Source organism: Narcine bancroftii, chromosome 8, assembly GCF_036971445.1.
Source record: "Narcine bancroftii isolate sNarBan1 chromosome 8, sNarBan1.hap1, whole genome shotgun sequence".
Classification (NCBI taxonomy): domain Eukaryota; kingdom Metazoa; phylum Chordata; class Chondrichthyes; order Torpediniformes; family Narcinidae; genus Narcine; species Narcine bancroftii.
The window spans coordinates 165,528,917-165,547,857 of NC_091476.1; the positions used below are offsets into that span (position 1 = coordinate 165,528,917).

Below are 18,941 nucleotides of genomic sequence, written 5' to 3' on the forward strand. Positions count from 1 at the left end.
GACAACGGCTCTGTATACGCTTATCTTTGTGAGGTTTTTCAGTTGGTTGTTTCTCCAGACTCTTTTGTGTCGTCTTCCAAAGGCGCTATTTGCCTTGGCGAGTCTGTTGAACATGTACCCATGGCTGAATAGATCTATTGTTTTCATTAGGAGTTGAAATTTATGACTGGGAAAGAAAATAATGAGTAAGAGAGGTAACAGTTAAGAGGGATATGATCCTCCAAAATTTTGGCAAAAGGAGGTATAAGGCACACCTTCCATCTGATTACCTACAGGTCACCCTTGGGCAAGGTGTAGTACCTGTTTAGATTCCCAATCAGGGTCACATGAAGCAACGGATTCCAGATTGTGGATGGGTTTTATGAGCCGATTCTACAAATTAGAATTTATGGTTGTAAAACTAAATAAGCTGGGCAGATGAATCTGCTGATCAATGGCCAGGGTTACCCGTCCAGTATGGACACTGAAGAAAGCAATGGGAAAGCACTTCAGTATTTTCCCTTGAACTCAACATCGACTATGCTCTCAGCTCGAAGATAGAGCCTTTAAAGAAGGAGAAGGGGCAGCAACTTCAATTTGGAGGGTCAGAGATCGTGACGGCTGGAGAGACATGATCACCCACACTGAATGGCAAGGCACCATCATTATTGTTCCAAATACTGTATTGCTTGGTGGAGTAGTTTGGGTATTATGGTTGCAGTCTTGTCATGTAAAAGCTGTTCAGAAGTAATTCTAAAATTATCCTGTTAAGTGTGATTATTCTTCCATAATGGTCAAGGTGATTTGTGTTGAGCACACAGAACAACCAAAGAATGTGGGGAGCTTATGGTAACGGTGTATATTGCAGTTTCACATTTCAACCAGTTCTAATTTAAACAGGTTTGCATTGTTATCTGTTTGCATTTAATTCTAATACTTCTTGTATCGAGCAATTAATCTTCCTGTAGGAATGTTAGGATTAATGTTAGAAAGATCATTATAACTTTACAGTATATAATTATATATTTCTACTTTCATTTGGCTTATTGAATGAACAAATTAAATAGCGGAGTTAAGGGCACTGGACAAATGTTTGCGGCTTTCAACTTAACAGATTAATAATTTGTTAAGGCAACAGAGAAATCAGGACAGGATCTGTGAATGTCCCCAACGTGGGCACAGGCCATTTTAGGGAAATATGGGTACAATGTTTGGAAGAAGACATATTGGAATAAGACACAGGCTGCGAGCTGCTGCCGGCGCGATCGAAAGACCCACACAGACTGGGGTCTGGTAGAGACTGGCTCATTGGAACCAGGTATCGGAACTGGGCTTTGAGATGGTGCTCCTGAAGGGCCCTTATTGAAGACTGCCTGATTGTACCGGAGGTTTGGAGCTGGAACTCAGATTGATGAATTGAACAGGAATTTGCGAGACTTCAGAGGTTGTGGGCGCGCTGGAGGTGAGTCCACAGACACTCAGCGCGCTCTGAAGGGACTCACTTTTGCTTTTTCTCTTTTTGTTAAGAGCACTGGGCAATGGTGATGGCAACAAAAGTCGTTTATCATGTATTTTTATGTACTATTTTTATGCATGAGAATAAAAGGAACTTGAACCTTGAATAGAACAAACCTTATTCAAGTCTTGGCTGAATTGGCCGTCAGTTTCAGAGAGTCAAATAGAAGAACTTATTTTCTAAAGCAGAGTAGGATTCTGTTCTCTCTTGTTAATTTAAAGTTAAATGAGACAGATTCAATTACTTGAAAAAATTTATTTTAATTAATTATTAGTATGTTCAAAATGTACATGATATAAATAAGGTAGGATATACAGTGCATTACTAGAAAACTGCAGAAAAAAAATACATTATTACCGTTGGAAAGTTACAACATAAATAATACATTTGTCTTAAGAGGTATCCATGTAATCAATAAAAAGAGTTGAAAGCACAGGATATTTTCAATTGTTTTTCCCTTGAGGTGTGAAAAATTAAACCATATCTTCATATTATTGAGTAGCAGTTTTGTTATAGGCCATAGGATGCGAACGCGTCCAATACAATGAAACAGGAACGTAAAGCGGGTTTTTGATTGAAATTTCCATTCAGCTCAATAATCGCTGCGGTTTATTGGGTTCCAACATGTGATGTTTCCAATATTGCAACAGTCGCTACACTTCCAAATAACTTAATGGGATGCACAACAATTTGTGATATTCTGAACGCATGAAAACATATATGAACCAACTATTTGGTTCTCTTTGACACCCATGCACTGCCAAAGCTGATAGTTCTGTCCAAATAACAATTCTATCCAAGGAATTAGCCCCTCAACTTTCAACTGGCATTGACAATCTTTTGCTGGAAATGAAGATTGAGATATCTGATTTGCATCCCCAGTTTTACACTTGATTGCAAATTGATCTGCAATCGATTAACTTATTTTTGTTTACCTCAATCTTACCTTTAAAATATTACTTGAATAGCATTTTCAATTTCAACACTCAAAAGAGGCATTAGACAGTAATAAACAACAGTATGCTTCACCAATTAATTTTCCTGCATGGACTAATTAAAAAGTAATCAACACATCTTGAGTAATTATCCAAGATATATTGCTGTTTTAAAAATCTCACTTTATCTAGGCTAAACGTTTGATGAAATGTACTATGTTTCGATACTTTGTAAATTGCAACAAAATAATTGCAAAATAAGTCAAGGAAAGATTGGATGAAGTATATAGTATAAACTAGGAATTGTCCATTTGCTACAATTAATACATGCTAGTGTTTCGTGGCAGGTATTATTTATAACGCACAATAAATGTCAAAAGTTTTTACATATATTGCTGTTATGTAAACAGTTGATGAAGTGCAAATACAGTCATTTCTTTGATTCAAACAATATTAAATTTGAATAAAACTAGCAAAAGTGATAGATTCATCTGGGAATCTTAATTGGGTTATAATGATCTACAGATGGAGCAGCTGCATGCAATCATCATGTGTATGCAGAAAAAAGGAACAAAGCATCTAGCAAAACTGCACTTCAGACTATCAGCAAAATACTTCAAGAATTTATAAAATTTGTCAGACTTGAGAGAATTTGACATTGCATTTGTCATTGCAATTTCAGCCTTGTTCAAGAAGTTACATGTCAAAATGGTCACAGTTAATCATGCACCAAGAGTAAATCCTTTACCAGGAGTCAGTGGCAAATTGATCCAGAAAGGATGTACTTTAACTTTCACTTTCGAGTATTTCAGTGTGAAAGAAGTTACTGTCCTACTTTTGGACTTTAGTAACGCATCTTCATGAATTCTACTCGTGACATTTTGCTCAAGACTTTGAATCATCCGGAGCAAATAAAATAAAATCGTTTAAAAGCAAAGTTGATTATTTCTATTCCAGGTTTGTAACAGGTAATTTTGATAACTTCATTTTGTTTGTTCTTTGCAGATGTTGCCCAAGATACTTTGAGGCTGAGATGATACTCCCGGCACACCGAGGTGTTGTAAATTCTCCCTGAGTATGAAGGTGGGTGGGATGACCCAACTCCATGAAGACCTTCACAATGCTATAGCAATAGTATTTTTTAACTGCCTATCAAAAAACCCAGATGAAAAGTATGAAAAATGATCTTCGCTCCAATACTTGCACTTGAGAATTCAGTCATTTATATATATATATATATATATATATATATATACCCCCTCCATAAATCTTCGTCCGCGAAGCCAAGCCAAAAAAAGAGAAATATATATATATATATATATATATACCCCCTCCATAAATCTTCGTCCGCGAAGCCAAGCCAAAAAAAGAGAAATATATATATATATATATATATATAAAAATCCCAAATCACTTGCCTGAGGAGGCTTCAGTTTAAATGTTTGCAGAGATAACCAATTGATCAGATGTGATATTCGTACTGCGTTCAATGCTGTTATGATCACATACAGATTATAAATAGTCCCCAAGATTGGTAAAAATGTATTACATTGAAGAAAGATTTGGGGCTGAAGCATGAATGAAGTCCAGTGATTTACCATTATGTGCATAATTTGTATGAGTGAGGCTTTGGTGAAGATACTCAGTCTTACCTTTGGTCAAGGTTAATCTTCTTTTCCTACAATGTAACATACAAAACCTGAAGAATCTTTTAGAAATCAAGTAAATCATTTCAGTCACACTTATTACAATACAAAGAGCTGATGCCCCAACCATAAAATATGTGAAAATCCTTTTCTCTGTGGGTCTGGCAATGTAGCAATCTACAACATTGGGACAAGGTGCAATCTCACATTTGACCAGGCGAGGCATATCAAAGTTGTCATAAATGAGATGGAGAATATACAAGAATGCAATTTCAATTAACGTTTTAAAAAATAGACTGGTCAGATAGGTCCACCAGAGCCCACCATGTTTTTTACCAGCATCGTCATAGAGCTTTGTGCTGGAATCTGGATGTTTCATGTGATACTTTTTCTCTTTGTCTTTTCTGTAGGCCACATGCATGACAACCATTAGGGAAGGTGTGGAGATGAAGATCAGTTGTAGAGCCCAGAGTCTGATGTGGGAGATAGGGAAGAAGTGATCGAAACAGACGTTGGTGCAGCCAGGTTGCTTGGTGTTGCAGTCAAAATCTTTTTGATCATCACCCCATACTTTCTCTGCCGCCACGACATAAACCAGTACTCGGAAGATAAAAACAACCGACAGCCAGATCCGTCCAAATCCTGTAGAATATTTATTTACACCACTGAGGACACCTTGCAAAGTCTTCCAATCCATGATATCTGGAGGTATTAACCTCTAAAATCTACAAAACACACAAAAAAAAAATCACATGCCTGTTAGGTGTAGCAAAAAAAAAAAATTGCTTCAGGGAACATACTGAATATATATTGTCAGTATATATTTTACAGACCTTGTAAAATGATATTAACTTTCCAGCCTAAATAGTCTGGTGTATTATATACAGTCTGCAAATGGTACATCAGGTGGTGAATATTACATTGAATTTGCTGGCTTTTCCCCACTTTTGTTACCCATGCCAGCCACGCCTCCTTGGACTTCATTAAGATAAACCAATTGGTGTTTTTAATAATAAAAATTCGACATCGGATCATTGTAATACACTTTAACAGTGTTGCAGTCACTCATTAATATCAAGTTGCATGGAGTGAAAATACAATATTCTTTCAGAAGAGCTAAAGGAAATTATTTGTGAATATAGTATGTAAGTTTGCTTTTTAGCATTTTAGCTATTGAAATGGAGCATGTATTTTCTTCTCTTAAAGATATGACTGCTTTATAGCTGTGCTATTGCGGTTTGCATGATCATTAGGGACCAGACTGTACCGACAATAACCACACCAGCAGTGCGAGTAGAAGACAGCTTTAATAAACTAATATGTACACTAAGAGGTCTTGTCTCTCGGCAAGACAAACCTGGAAGGCTAGACTGTAGCTCTGGACTGCTTTATAGACAAGGTCACCGGGATGACCCCTGGTGACCGAGTGGTGTAATTACATATCACCACACAGACCACCAGCAGCAAATGGTGAGAGGAACTTGATGTATCAGATTTAGCTGTCTGGGCCCTTGTGAGGAGGATGCCCTTCACCAGAGAAGCCAATTTAGAAAATGGCAGAATATTGCAGTAGGATTTGGACTCCAGTTGGACAGTTAAAACTATATTGCCTCTTGCTTTTAATAAGATCTCAATCCTGCTTGATCTTCCACGTTGAGAATCTGTTTAAGGTGGAGGAAGGGGCATGTACAATCTACATCAGACTAGTGTACACCCATGAAAAAAACAGGTTTAATTATTGACAGAGATTAAAAATGGCTTTAATCTCCAATGAGTCAGCAAGGAAGGTTTAAGGGTTTTGTAGCAAACCTACAAAAAATCCTAGAACCTTGAAATGAAATTCTAATTATTCATGGGATGTTTATAGTATTACTCAATACATGAATAATTTTCATACTTTAGCAACGTTAACATTATAACAATATTTACCAGACTGTAATGAAGCAACATTTGACAATGAGCATTAAGAGAGACATTGGGATTAAGGAACTAAAAAGTAAGTTTAAAGGAACCAACCAGAGAAAGGAAGTGTGGTGAATAAATAGAGAGATTATGAGGAAATTCTTGAGCTTAGAATGTGGACAGCTGATGCCCTGCCCTTTAAAACTGGAATAAAGGAAATCAGGGATTTAGAATTTGTTTTTTTTTTACATTTCTTTCTTTGGCTAAGAGCAGGCATCTCTTCTCATGATTGGCTTTGAATCCTGTGCTGTCTGTAAGGAGTTTGTACGTTCTCCCCTTCTCTGTGTGGAATTTCCCCAGGGGCTCTGGTTTCATTCCACAGTTCAAAAACGTACCAGGGTGTAGGATAAATGGATGTAAATTTAAATTTAATTTCATTTAAATTTAAAATTTAAATAAACCACATGGCATTTCCATTAAAAAAAAATTCTTTCACAAAAATATTTATTCTATGGTTCAGAAAATAGACAGGACAGTTAGATCTTTGAAGCAGTTTCCTTCCTGCTCAATAAACAAACCATCTCGCTTCTGCCAAGTGGATCCATGTCCAACCTAGCAAGATTTTGGAAGTGAATCTCGGCCAGGCCAACAAGTAATAGCATGACCATGGCCATACATTCAAACATGAATTTTAAATGATAATCTGGGAATTTAAACATTTTATTTTAAATTTAGACATACAGTACGGTAGCAGGCCCTTCTGGCCCACAAGCCCGTACTGCCCAATCACACCGAATTCACCTACGTTTTGAACGATGGGAGGAAACTGGAGTTCCCAGTGGAAACCCTTGCAGACACAGAGAGAACTCCTTACAGAAAGCGTAGGATTTAAACCCCAGTCCCGATCGCTGGCATTGTAACTAACCAAACTGCCCCAAAGATAAACACCAAATATGTAATTTGCTCGAATCACTTTTTCATGTTATGCAAAAGGATTGCATTAAATTTCACATAAATATAGAAGAGCTTTAAAATTTGCAGTGTATCAAAATAATAATTGAGACCTCTGAAAAAGAAATCAATAGTGATATCCTATCTATTTAAATTTTTTAGACATACCGTACAGTAACAGGACATGTGAGCCCACAAGTCCATGCCGCTCAATTTACACCCAATTAACCTACACCCCTTGTACATTTCGAATGGTGGGAGAAACCAGAGCCCCCAGGGAGATTCCACGCAGACAAGAGGAGAATGTACAAACTCCTTACAGTCTCAAGTGCTGGCACTGTAAAGGCATTACGCTAACTGCTATGCCAACCGTGCCACCCAAATTGTGCCATTGTGTTGCAATCTTAATATTTATTTGATTAAATTCCCCATATATGGTTTCATGGCTTCTGGTAGGATTCTGCTGGATGTGAGCTTGCTTACAGTGGAGGTGGAACAGTCCTATTTAGATCTATTGAAGAACAGGAGGTTCTAATTTATCCTGTTCCTACTGTATCCCCATCCAGTGAAATGATCTGATGTCTTTGCATTGCACTTTTTGGTAAGGTATTGGTATGGTAAACTCCTTTTACATACCTTATAGAAGTGTCTTGAAATGAATGACACAGCAAAATGAAATAACAATTAAGCTTGACACAATTTGAGTTTACTACCACAAATACAATATTAAAGGTAAATAGTTGGGAAGATTAAAGTCGCATTCAACTTGCATAAATCACGCAAAAAAAAAAATCCTTACAGATACCTATGTCTTAAAATTTTCTTGCAGCAAGTGAATAGGTAAAACTTTCCTGCTTGTAAGAGGTAACACTTTTTTCAAGGAAGGCATTCCTGGAAGATTACCCTCATTATTACACATTGAATGCTACAGTGAAACCTCGTTAGAATGCGATTCGTTAATCTGTGGCGAGCTCTCCATTGGCCACCGTGACAGAGGTGCACCAAAGAAAAGGTACAAGGACTGCCTAAAGAAATCTCTTGGTGCCTGCCACATTGACCACCGCCAGTGGGCTGATATCGCCTCAAACCGTGCATCTTGGCGCCTCACAGTTTGGCGGGCAGCAACCTCCTTTGAAGAAGACCGCAGAGCCTACCTCACTGACAAAAGGCAAAGGAGGAAAAACCCAACACCCAACCCCAACCAACCAATTTTCCCCTGCAACCGCTGCAATCGTGTCTGCCTGTCCCGCATCGGACTTGTCAGCCACAAACGAGCCTGCAGCTGATGTGGACTTTTTACCCCCTCCATAAATCTTCGTCCGCGAAGCCAAGCCAAAGAATCTGTGGACCCCAAAGCAACATTTGACAATGAGCCTTAAGGGAGACATTAGGATTAAGGATGGGTGTCTGTGGACCCCAAACATTGATTTTAGGATGCCAGACTAACAGTTGCTAACAGCCTCAAACTCAAAAATGGACGCTAGTGACTCATTTACAAGATGTGTATAATATGTGGAGTTTAAAGGTCTTATTATAGGGTTTGAGCTACAGTATTCTGTTTTCTTGCTTCCTGAATTATGACATATATGCATCTGCTCCATGACTCAGCTGTAACGCAGTATGAAATCTTGGACCCCACCTACCATGTTCTAACGAGGTTTTACTGTACTTTATTTCAAACTAAATTGCATGAAAATTTACCAATATCATTACAGAAGACACTTGAATTGAGGTATTTTATAAAACTCCTAGGTTTCAGATGAAATAGAAGCCATGCTAATATTGCACATCCTATTTTAATTATGGAGTAGGGGACATCTGTCATATTTAACTGTGAACTCTATTCCAACCAATGACTGATGTGCATGGCATGAGTTGAACTGGCTGCCATATTTACATCATATGATACTAAAGTTTTCCAGAGTTATGAAAAGGAGAAATGCCATCATATTTGCCAGTAGGTGACACAAATTAACACAAGCAATGCTCAGTCCTCTGGCACGCATCCTTCGATACACTTCACCTTGCACTGTCAGAGAAGAGTTAAGCCACAGGGAGACCTGATCACCAACAATGTTTAAAGGAATTCATTGTTCATTGAGTAATTTCTCTTGGCAGCTACTGCTGTTCCACAAAAGTCCAGTTATTTGTAGACATGAACATGTTTACAAATCATTGCATGCACATGATACTTCTGCCCAAATCAGTGGCCCCCAGATATGGGAGCATGGGAGAGCATTCCACTGGAAGTGTAGCATGACTGAGAGGATGAATAGAATGCAGGAGGAGCACGATAATTTTTTTAGCTCGGCAGCTCAGATCTTCGAGGGGAAATTCCCATTAAATGTGACTTCTGCTCAACTGTGAGAATGTCATGGACACTGTCCCAGAAAAATTGGATGGGGACTGTTTTATTGTTGGATTTCACAATCATTAAACACATGAAAAGAAAATGGCATTGGATAAATTTATAGAAATTGCTTTATGTGTGGACAGGAAATGTATAGCAGTGACATGATCATCTGATTCCCCTCTCCTCATTGATAAATGGTCTTTGGAAATGAACAGTTTTATTCCTCTTGAAAAGATCACATATAATCTGAGAAAAGGATACAACACCTTCCTGAAAATTTGGCAAGGTGTTCTAATCAGATGCTTTATTTTCATATGTTTCTTTATGAACATTGGACACAAGCTCTGATTAATAGTATTCATTGGAAGGTGAGGATTCAGAATGTGGACTATCGAGCATACTGGTGGAGCACACAAGAGATGGCAGACAATGGAATCTGAAGCTAAACAAACACTGCTAGAGGAACACTGCAGGTCTTGCTTTGTTTAGCTAGTGGGCAACTTGAGAGGGTTCTCTGAATGAGACCACGTTCAAGGTCATTTGACCTTTTTTTGCAGCATCATCTCCAGACCCTGAGGACTTTGGGCATTAACTTCCACAGCTACCACCTCACACTGACATGCGTGATTGATCCCTCCCCCTCTCCCCTCCAAGTATTCAACCAAAACATCCAATACCACATCAGAACAATGCAAGGTCCATTAACTCTTAAAATGTTCCACGAGAACTTTGACAAATCCCGCCAATTATATTCTTTAAAAAATAAAGTTTGGTTTCAAGTTGTCTATGCTAGGTGCTTGTTATTCAAAACTGAGGCCCTGCAGAGGTATTTGTCGCACAAGCATCTTGCTGGCATTGTACTGTACAGCAGATTTGCAATGGTCATCATGCGTAGTGTTAGGGGCAGCGGTTCTTACTTGTCTGATGTAGAAAACAAATGAACATTTCAAATGTTATCCCTCTAACAGAGCGAGGTGTGCTGTGGAAGGGTATGGAGTTCATGAGAGATGTGTAATAGGAATCTAGTTACTTCCTTCATTTTCATGAAACTTGCAATGTACATTCTATCTTTCCCTTCTTATTCACAATGTGATTGTGATTAACCACCATCTGGTTAAATGACTATTCCCACCAGAGAAATCCTCTGCTTCTGTGATATTTACTGTAACATTTTGGCATTTTCTTTCCTGGGAAGTTTATATTCTCTTAAGAGTTTTTATGTGGAATATTAAGGTGCCAGAATAATTGAGTTAGAGCACAGGTTAACCGCTGGAATGATCAGGAGTCTGTGAGACTGCAGAGATCACAGGAACTGTAGAGGCACGGGCTGCCTCAGAAGGGACTCACTTTCGCTCCTTTTTCTCTTACTGGTGGAGGAGCCAGCCTAGCGATGTCTCTTTGTGTACCTTTACGGCAAACTAAAGTTAACAAACGTAGTGTATTTATGTACATAACAATGGAAAGTCTTGTCAGAGCAGAAACAGATCATATTTTTTTTTCTGCTACAAAAACCCATTATCAATGGCTATTGATTTTGACAGGTGATTTCATTGGTGTTTCATGAAAATGGATTCTGGAGAAATTAAATGAAACAAATTTAATTGTTCTTCCGTTCACTGTAGATTATAGCTGATCTTAACCATAATCATTTGAAATCCATGTTCCTTAATATCGGTTCAAATGTCAAGATGGGAACGTACAGTAGCTGCTCTGCTGGAGTTTCTAACATTATGATTAAAACAAAATTGAAATCCAACCAATCAACCTTGTTTAAGGTGGCTGATGCAACCTTTTGAATAAATGCAATATACTGTAAAACTAATATTAACAATTTTCATAAATGGTGTTTGTTAAATAGTGGATATTCATTCTTCCTTATTTGTGCTCTCCATTGGAAAAAAAAATCCTTTATTGGTTATTCATTCTTTATTTTCCAAACAATGAGTCTCAAATAATTTGATTCTGACAATCTTTGCTTTGTTGACAAGGAATAGACCAGTTAATAGAGTAACCAACGAAGGTTAGGAAATAAACTAATAAGCCAATCATTAAGCAACTATCTAAACTCCCAATCTCAAAAATCTGTCAATCAAAAGGAGTTTAACTTGTTGGGTTTGTAAATTTGTAAATTATTTACATTTTGATGATTATCTCCAGTAGAGTGATGCATTAGTTATATTTGAAGGAAAGTATATATTTCATTTTTAATTTAATTTAGACATCAAGTCCACAAGCTGCCCAAACCCCCAATTAACCCTCAACCCCATACATAGTGAAAAGTGGGAGGAAATCGGAGTTCCCGGAGGAAACCCACGCAGACAAACTTCTTATAGACTGCATGGGATTCGTACCCACTGGTGCTGTAACAAGATTATGCTAATGTGCTGCCCCATTTATTATTTTCACAAACCAGTGAATGTTTAAGAATTTGTCGTTCATGACTAAGTTGAAATTTCATACACTTTAATGAGCCCATTTTCAATTTCCATTTCCAACATTTTTTATTAGATTGCCAGCTTCCACTTCTAAGATACTATCTTTTGAATCTTTAAAAAAAATGCTTCAGACCTCTTCCAAATCAAATGTAAGATGTATAAATGTGACCCAAAACTTCCAAGGTTCTATCTCACCTTTTTTTTTAACATGATCAACTATATTACCTTCCTTATGGAGCCAGTCACACAGCAGATAAGAAGCCATTGTACCCAATTCATCTATTTAGAGTGTTAATTCCTCTCTGCTTTCCCTCCATTACCTATATGTTTATAACCAAAGATTTACCTCAAATGGTCCAACTTAGAATCTCCCAGAGATTTATCTTAACTGCTTCTTATTCCTCAAATTAACGTTGACATCATCTCCAGAACTGGAGTGAGCTTTTCTTGTGAATGCATAAAATGGTCATTTCAGCCTCTCCACCATTTTGACAATGTTCATTGACTTCGCTACTTTACTTGACCAAGAGGTAGTATGGAATGTTTCTTAAACTTTCTCCAGGAGATGAAGTTCAAAGCCATTATCTTTGCATTTTTCACACCAATCCATCTCCTTCACCAGCCAATTTTTCACCTTGAGCCAGAATGGTCAAAATATTGTTGTCCTATTTAAAAATGTATTCTGCCTGGAGTTTGGTGACTCGTAGAGTGATTTTTGTAAATGACCTGGATGAAGAAACGGAAGGATGGGTCAGTAAGTTTGCAGATGAAATGAAGGTTGGAGGAGTGTGGATGGAGCTAAAGGTTGTTGAAGGTTAGAAGAGGATGTAGACAGGATGCAGAATTGGGCAGAAAAATGGCAGATGGATTTCAATATGGATAAATGTGAGGTGATGCATTTTGGAAGGACTAACCAGAAGGCTGAGTACAGGGTTAATGATCAGTTACTTAAGAATGTGGATGAACTGAGGGACCTTGAGTTCAAATCCATCATCCCTCAAGTTTGCCGCACAGGTTGATGGATAGTTAAGAAGGCCTATGGGATGCTGGGATTCATTAATAGTGGGATTGAATTCAGGAGTAGAGAGGACATGTTGCAACTCTACAAATATCTGGTAAGACCACACTTATTGTGTTCATTTTTGGTCACCTCATTATAGGAAGGATGTGGAAGCAATGGAGAGGATCATTTCCCAGGATGTTGCCTGGATAGGGAAACAAGTCTTATGATTCAATATTAGCAGAGCTGGGGCTTTTCTCTTTGGAACACAGAAGGATGAGAGGAGACTTGATAGAGGTCTACAAAATTATGAGAGGCATAGATAGGGTGGACAGCCAGAGGACACAGGTACAAAGTTAAGGGAGGGAAGTTTAGGGGAGATTTTAAGGGTAAGGGGTTTTTTTTTTTTTACACAGAGAGTTGTTGGTGCCTGGAATGCCATGGCGGGGATGGTGGTGAATGTTGAAACATTGGGGGCATTTAAGAGACTCTTAGACACATGGATGAAATAAAAATAGAGGGTTTTGGGGTCGGGGCTGTTTAGTACTTTTTTTAAAGAATATATAGGTTGGCACCACATTGAGGGCCAAAGAGCCTGTACTGTGTGGTATTGTTCTATGCTCCATGAACTGAAATTTTGACCCATGTCACATTCTTACAAAGAATATTTTATTCAGCGAGATTGACACTTCAGTTGTCTAGCCAACTGTTGGTGGAACCAATATGAAAATGAATGTATGTACCTCCACTCTTAAACATTGAAATTCTCCTCAGTATAATGTGTTATATTACAGTATATTCAATGCTATACTATAACATAAGCCCCTTCAATGAGTGAGATTTCCATATATTACTTGACAAAAGCACAAGTACAAGACATTTAATTCCACATCATTTCATTTGCTACCCCACAAGCTTAAAATCATTATAAACTCTAAAATCAATGTTTTATCTTCAATCAAGCCCTGCTGAAGCATCATATCTTAATTACCTTCGGATGTTGGCTGCCAGACCTCAATTAAAATTTTTATCGTTGTCTTTAAACTGTTCCAAAGTATTTCTGCTCCTGGATACCTGCAGAGTTTCCAGCACAATTCCCTTCCTACTCTCTTTCCCTATAACCCAAACCTTTCAATAGTTCTTTCTTTTTGGCCTCCCATAAGTGCTTGCATCAACAGCTGCCAATATCCCATGCTCTGGGTTATTTTCCCTGGATCTCCATCTAGCAGCTAATGCAAGTCAGAAAAAATAATGCGAGCAGGTCCAAGACTCGGACAATTCATGCTTTTAGGAAACTGGTCAAGTCCATGACTCTTTCACCTTTCTGTTCCCATTACACTGTTTATGTAAGTAATTCCATTCCCTTGAGTTCATCATTAATAGCTATGATTTGGAATTCTGCTCTGAAACCTCTCTCAATGCAACCACAAATCTGCTTGAAACCAAACTTTTGGCCAATCCTTTGTTGGCTAGACATCCATTTTACCTGATGGATTGTGAAGTATTTTAATGAGTTATGGGATCAGTATTGGGGATGATGTAAATAATCATGGCATTGGTGAATGTTTTTGTAAAGGGCTCAATAAAACGCGATACATTCCAGCTCTTTCAGTGTTATATTATAACATAGGCTCATTTGGGGAGTAAGGATTGTCCAGTACAGCTGGACATATACATCAGTGCAAGACAGCAGCAGGGTGCCAATCATTGTTCATTCAGACTATCATACCATGTTGGAAAAAGGCCATGGCCAGAAATATTAAACTACAAGTACGTCTTGGAGAAAATTCTGCAAGTACAGACTATATGTCCGTACTGAATCAGAGTATTCTGTATCAATGCAATCACAAATGCCAAATATTATTTTATGAATACATTCAAACATTGGATTTCCAAAATAAAGATGTAAAAGTGTTTAACCTTCAACATTCACAAAATGTACTAATGTGTTTTCATTTCCTGATTTTGTCTCTCAAAATAAAATGATTTGTTAACTGCCAAGTCTTTTCAAGTTCAATATCTGCAGTAGAAATAATTGCATAGTGTAAATATTCCAAAACAGAAACACAAATAGGATTACAAGTTAACATTTGATACTTGAAAGGTAATTCTATATGAAAAGCAAATTGTGGTCTCACTATTTCACCTTGAACATAAAGGTTCAGTGCATATCAAAGTGTTCAAAGTGCAATGAGTTGTAACACATTTAAAAAGGGGACAAGTTCCTTCCTCAAAACTGAGAATATTATTGCTGTCGTACACTTTCTACTCTCTGAAATCATTTTAATTATCTCAATTTTCTTTGTGATTCAACATGCCATTTTGAAAAATTATATTAAACTTACTTAAAATAAATTAGTTTACCTTGAAATATACTCCTTACCAGAATTAATTGTGCCTTTGCTCTAAGGATCCCTTTGTGTACTTGGTTTGCCTGGAATAAAAGAATGATATTGAATTACACTGAATACATTCTGGACCAAGAGCAATGATTGAAAATATAGTTTAATTAACAACAGTGTTTCATATATAAAAACAGTAGTAATGCTGTAACATTCTTCTCAATTTTTAATAGTTAACTTTTAACTTCCAGCTGATGTTGTTTTACAAGCTAAAATGAAAAACTTACCAGTGAACCAATCTTTACAAATGTGATATTCCCAGACAGTAAAAGCTAGCAGGATGCAGGTTCCAATCCTAAGCAATCTGTACTGGACATTCCTAATAAATAGCTCAACTAAACTTTCACCAGGCTCTCTTGCTTCTTCTTGGTTTCTTTGACTGTGTTCATGGGTGGAGCGTTCTTAAGTAAGGCTGCATTTATAAGGAGTCAAATGACACTACCAGCAATTCTTAAAGGAGCATTGACGTTGGACTGATAAGAAATAAATAAATCATGTTTCCGCTGGGCATGGCATCTCCCACCTCCACAAAAATCAAAACATGACTATTGGTGCTGTATTAATATGCATATCCGATTATTTAATCTCCAACTCCTTTGGTATGCCAAGTTCTTAGGGCTCATGTTGAAATCGTTATGGAAAATCCGAGCAAGTTTTGACCAAACTATGATTATAATTCTATCAACCTTGCACTTTAAAGCTTTTCTAGGGCACTGTTTGTGGATTTGAAAATAAAGAGAAGTACTTATCCAATGTTATAAGGTTGTGATTACAAATATTTTGGATATTTCTGCCAAATACAAATATTGAAACCTTGCACATTGTGATTGGAGAAGACCACCATATTGCAGCGGGCCGAGCGACGGCGTGGTTAGACAGACCGAATCGCTGCCCCAGTCGTCCGACACAAGATGGCGCCGGCCCCCCTTCCCTTCTGGGGGCCAGCACTGCTTCCGTGCTGTGTGCCGCGGGACGGGGAGTGATGCCCCGATGCGCTGATGCCATTTCCTAAGGCCAGCGCACACCTCACAGGAAGTGGGCAGTCTCCTCGAGCAGCGCGAGGAATTAAAAAATAAAGTTCAGTTCCTGGTTCACCTCGTGCTGTGTGGTCGTCTCTCATTTCATTTGCAGACACTACAATATGTTAATTATTTGTTAACTGCTAGGTTCATTCTTATTGTTAAAATTATAAGCGGCAATTCAACCTCCACAACTATTCACTCCTTGGATTTTGATCCAGTTCCTTACCCTAATCCACATCTCACTCTTGATCATTAACCTACATCAACGGTGGGAGGAAACTGGAGTGCATAGAGTAAACCCACACAGACACAGGGAGAAGGTACAAACTGCTTACCGACAGCGCGGGATTTGAACCCTGGTCCGGTCCCGATCGCTGACACTGTAAAGGTGTATTGCTAACTAGTTGATGTGAATAGCCCATGAAAAACATAAAAAATGATTGACTATAATCTGTCATTCACTGTAATCCCTACTAATGATTCACTAAAATCTCTTACAGTGTCAGGTGGCACAAAATTAACAGACTAATGCTTTGAAGGGAATTGGGAAAGGGAGGAAAATAAGAATCTAGCTAGATTTAAACTCCATGCTGTGTGCTTCAGGTATGGGAAGGGATTGGACATTCAAGCGTCAATGCTTATTACACAAGAAGTTCCGAATGGATTTTCTGCTGTGATTATTATGCTCAGATTCTTTGATAATTTCCCACTTTTAGCAGGCATCATGCAGTTGATATGATTTATTTAAATTTCCCCCCAAAAATTGATTAATTACCATATAGAAAACTTGTGAATAAGATCTAAATCTTGAAGCCTAGAAATTCTGTTGTATTCTTTTAGAAAAGAAAATGAATTATTTTGTACATCTTCCCTGGTGATTTTGGTGCAGTCAGTGACGAGCATGGTTTCACCATGACATTATGACCATGGAAAAGTGGTCCATCAATGCTGACCAACTATTGTTGGACACTGACACAAAAGTCATTAGATGTTGAGTACAAACTAAAATCAGCGGCAATACGTTTTTAGGTTAGTTGAACTAACACAATGTGCCAGCATCATTATGCAATTAAACATGCTAAATTCAATAAAAGTTAATTTAATGTTTCTCCAACTTCCCATATGATACAGCAAATCTGAAATTATCTTTGTGTTCAGCTTGAAGTTGTCTATCATAACCCTCAATGTATTTTCAAGAGCGATCCTTTTGAAAACATCTCTTGTCTAGTGTAATTTGTCAACCATTCGGGCCAAAGTGGAGAAGAAATTTATTCATAAAGAGAGCAGTCAATCTTTTGAATTCTCCACCAGTAGGTTTGGTGGGGTTCAAAACTGAATTTGACACTGAAGTAAAAAATTAGCAATGACCTTATGGAATGGCAGAGGAAATGTAAGGGATTGAATAGTCTATTTGTATTCCCATTTCCTATGTGCTGAGTGTAACATTGCTCCATTTTGAAGGACTGAGATGTTATGCCAAATTTTGATGTGTTGGTTATTGCCAGTGTTTAGGTAAAGTTTATATTTTTTGGCTAGTTATGACACATTTCAGTTCTGAATCTACTCTATGCAAGATCACACATGGGCACAGATAGGCCATTGGCCCAACCAACTCATCCTGTTATTTACACACCTGTTACTTTCTCCTACATAAATCTTTCAATGTGGAGCCAGTTGTAGCTCTGGATGACAGCGTCTAGCCAGCATGGGCTAACATCTAACGCCTGTGTCTCCTTCCTTTGCTACTTGCATGAGCAGGAAGATTCAGTTCTGTTTCCCTTGTTGTTCAAAGTGGCATGGTTAGTATAACGTTATTACAGTGTCAGTGACTTGGGTTTGAATCTGGCATTGTCTTTCTTTTTCAATATTTTTATTGAAATTACACATTTTTAAAAAATTACAGAATCCATAAGTAAAAAAAAAGATAAGTACAGAATACACTACACCCAAATTATACTATTTCATCCACAGTACCCTGCATTCTTAATCAAACAGATGATATAATAGAAATATTTCATTATAAAAAGAAAATCTAATCCCACTGCCAAACCCGAAACTGTTTGGCAAAGGAAAAAAAAATTCCATGTCGGAATAAATTCCCTTATCAGCTCACACCTCTATTAATACCAAATCAAATATTTTGAAAGTAATTCAAAAAGGGTCTCCACAGTGTTTGAAATTTTAAATTCAAATTGGATATTGAGTATTGAATCTTCTCTAAATTTAAACATGACATAACATCATGTAATCATTAAGTGTGAGCAGGTGGAACAACATCCTTCCATCTAAGCAACACTACCCACCTAGCAATAAGAGAAATAAAATCTAATAACATGTCTCTCTCTCTCTCTCTCTCTCTCTCTCTCTCTCTCTCTCTCTCTCTCTCTCTCTCTCTCTCTCACACCAACATTACCAAATAAGGCAGTTAAAGGATTAGGCTTAAAATTTACTTTAAAAAGTACCAAAAAATGTTTTGAAATACTTCCTTTCAGTATATCCCAAGATTCAGACATGTCCAAAACATATGAATTAATAAAATTTCTTCACCGTTGCAACTGTCACAACGAGGAGGTGCATATAACCATATAACCATATAACCACTTACAGCACAGAACAGGCTAGTTCGGCCCTACTAGTCATGCCATAAAAAATCTCCACCCTCTTAGTCCCACTGACCAGCACCCGGTCCATACCCCTCCAGTCCTCTCCTCTCCATGTAACTATCCAGTCTTTCCTTAAATGTAACCAATGATCCTGCCTCAACCACGTCTGCCGGAAGCTCATTCCACATCCCTACCAC

At 37.8% G+C, this 18,941-nt stretch overlaps 1 protein-coding gene across 5 annotated transcripts; it reads right to left on the minus strand.

Annotated features, from left to right (window-relative positions):
• Window positions 1-1,739: 1,739 nt before the first annotated feature.
• LOC138741550 (gap junction beta-3 protein-like) lies at window positions 1,740-15,524 on the minus strand. 5 transcript variants are annotated; one of them, XM_069895793.1, is made up of 4 exons: window positions 15,347-15,523; window positions 15,101-15,151; window positions 12,064-12,443; window positions 1,740-4,801 (listed from the first exon to the last, which is right to left on the minus strand). In XM_069895793.1, the coding sequence occupies exon 4, from the start codon at window positions 4,771-4,773 to the stop codon at window positions 3,976-3,978; it is 798 nt and encodes a 265-aa protein (XP_069751894.1). In that variant the 5' UTR covers window positions 4,774-4,801; window positions 12,064-12,443; window positions 15,101-15,151; window positions 15,347-15,523; the 3' UTR covers window positions 1,740-3,975. The 5 variants fall into 5 exon arrangements, 4 of the variants coding, with proteins under 4 accessions (XP_069751894.1, XP_069751896.1, XP_069751893.1 ...); XM_069895795.1 differs by having other exon boundaries at window positions 15,082-15,151; XM_069895792.1 differs by lacking the exon at window positions 12,064-12,443.
• Window positions 15,525-18,941: the final 3,417 nt, after the last annotated feature.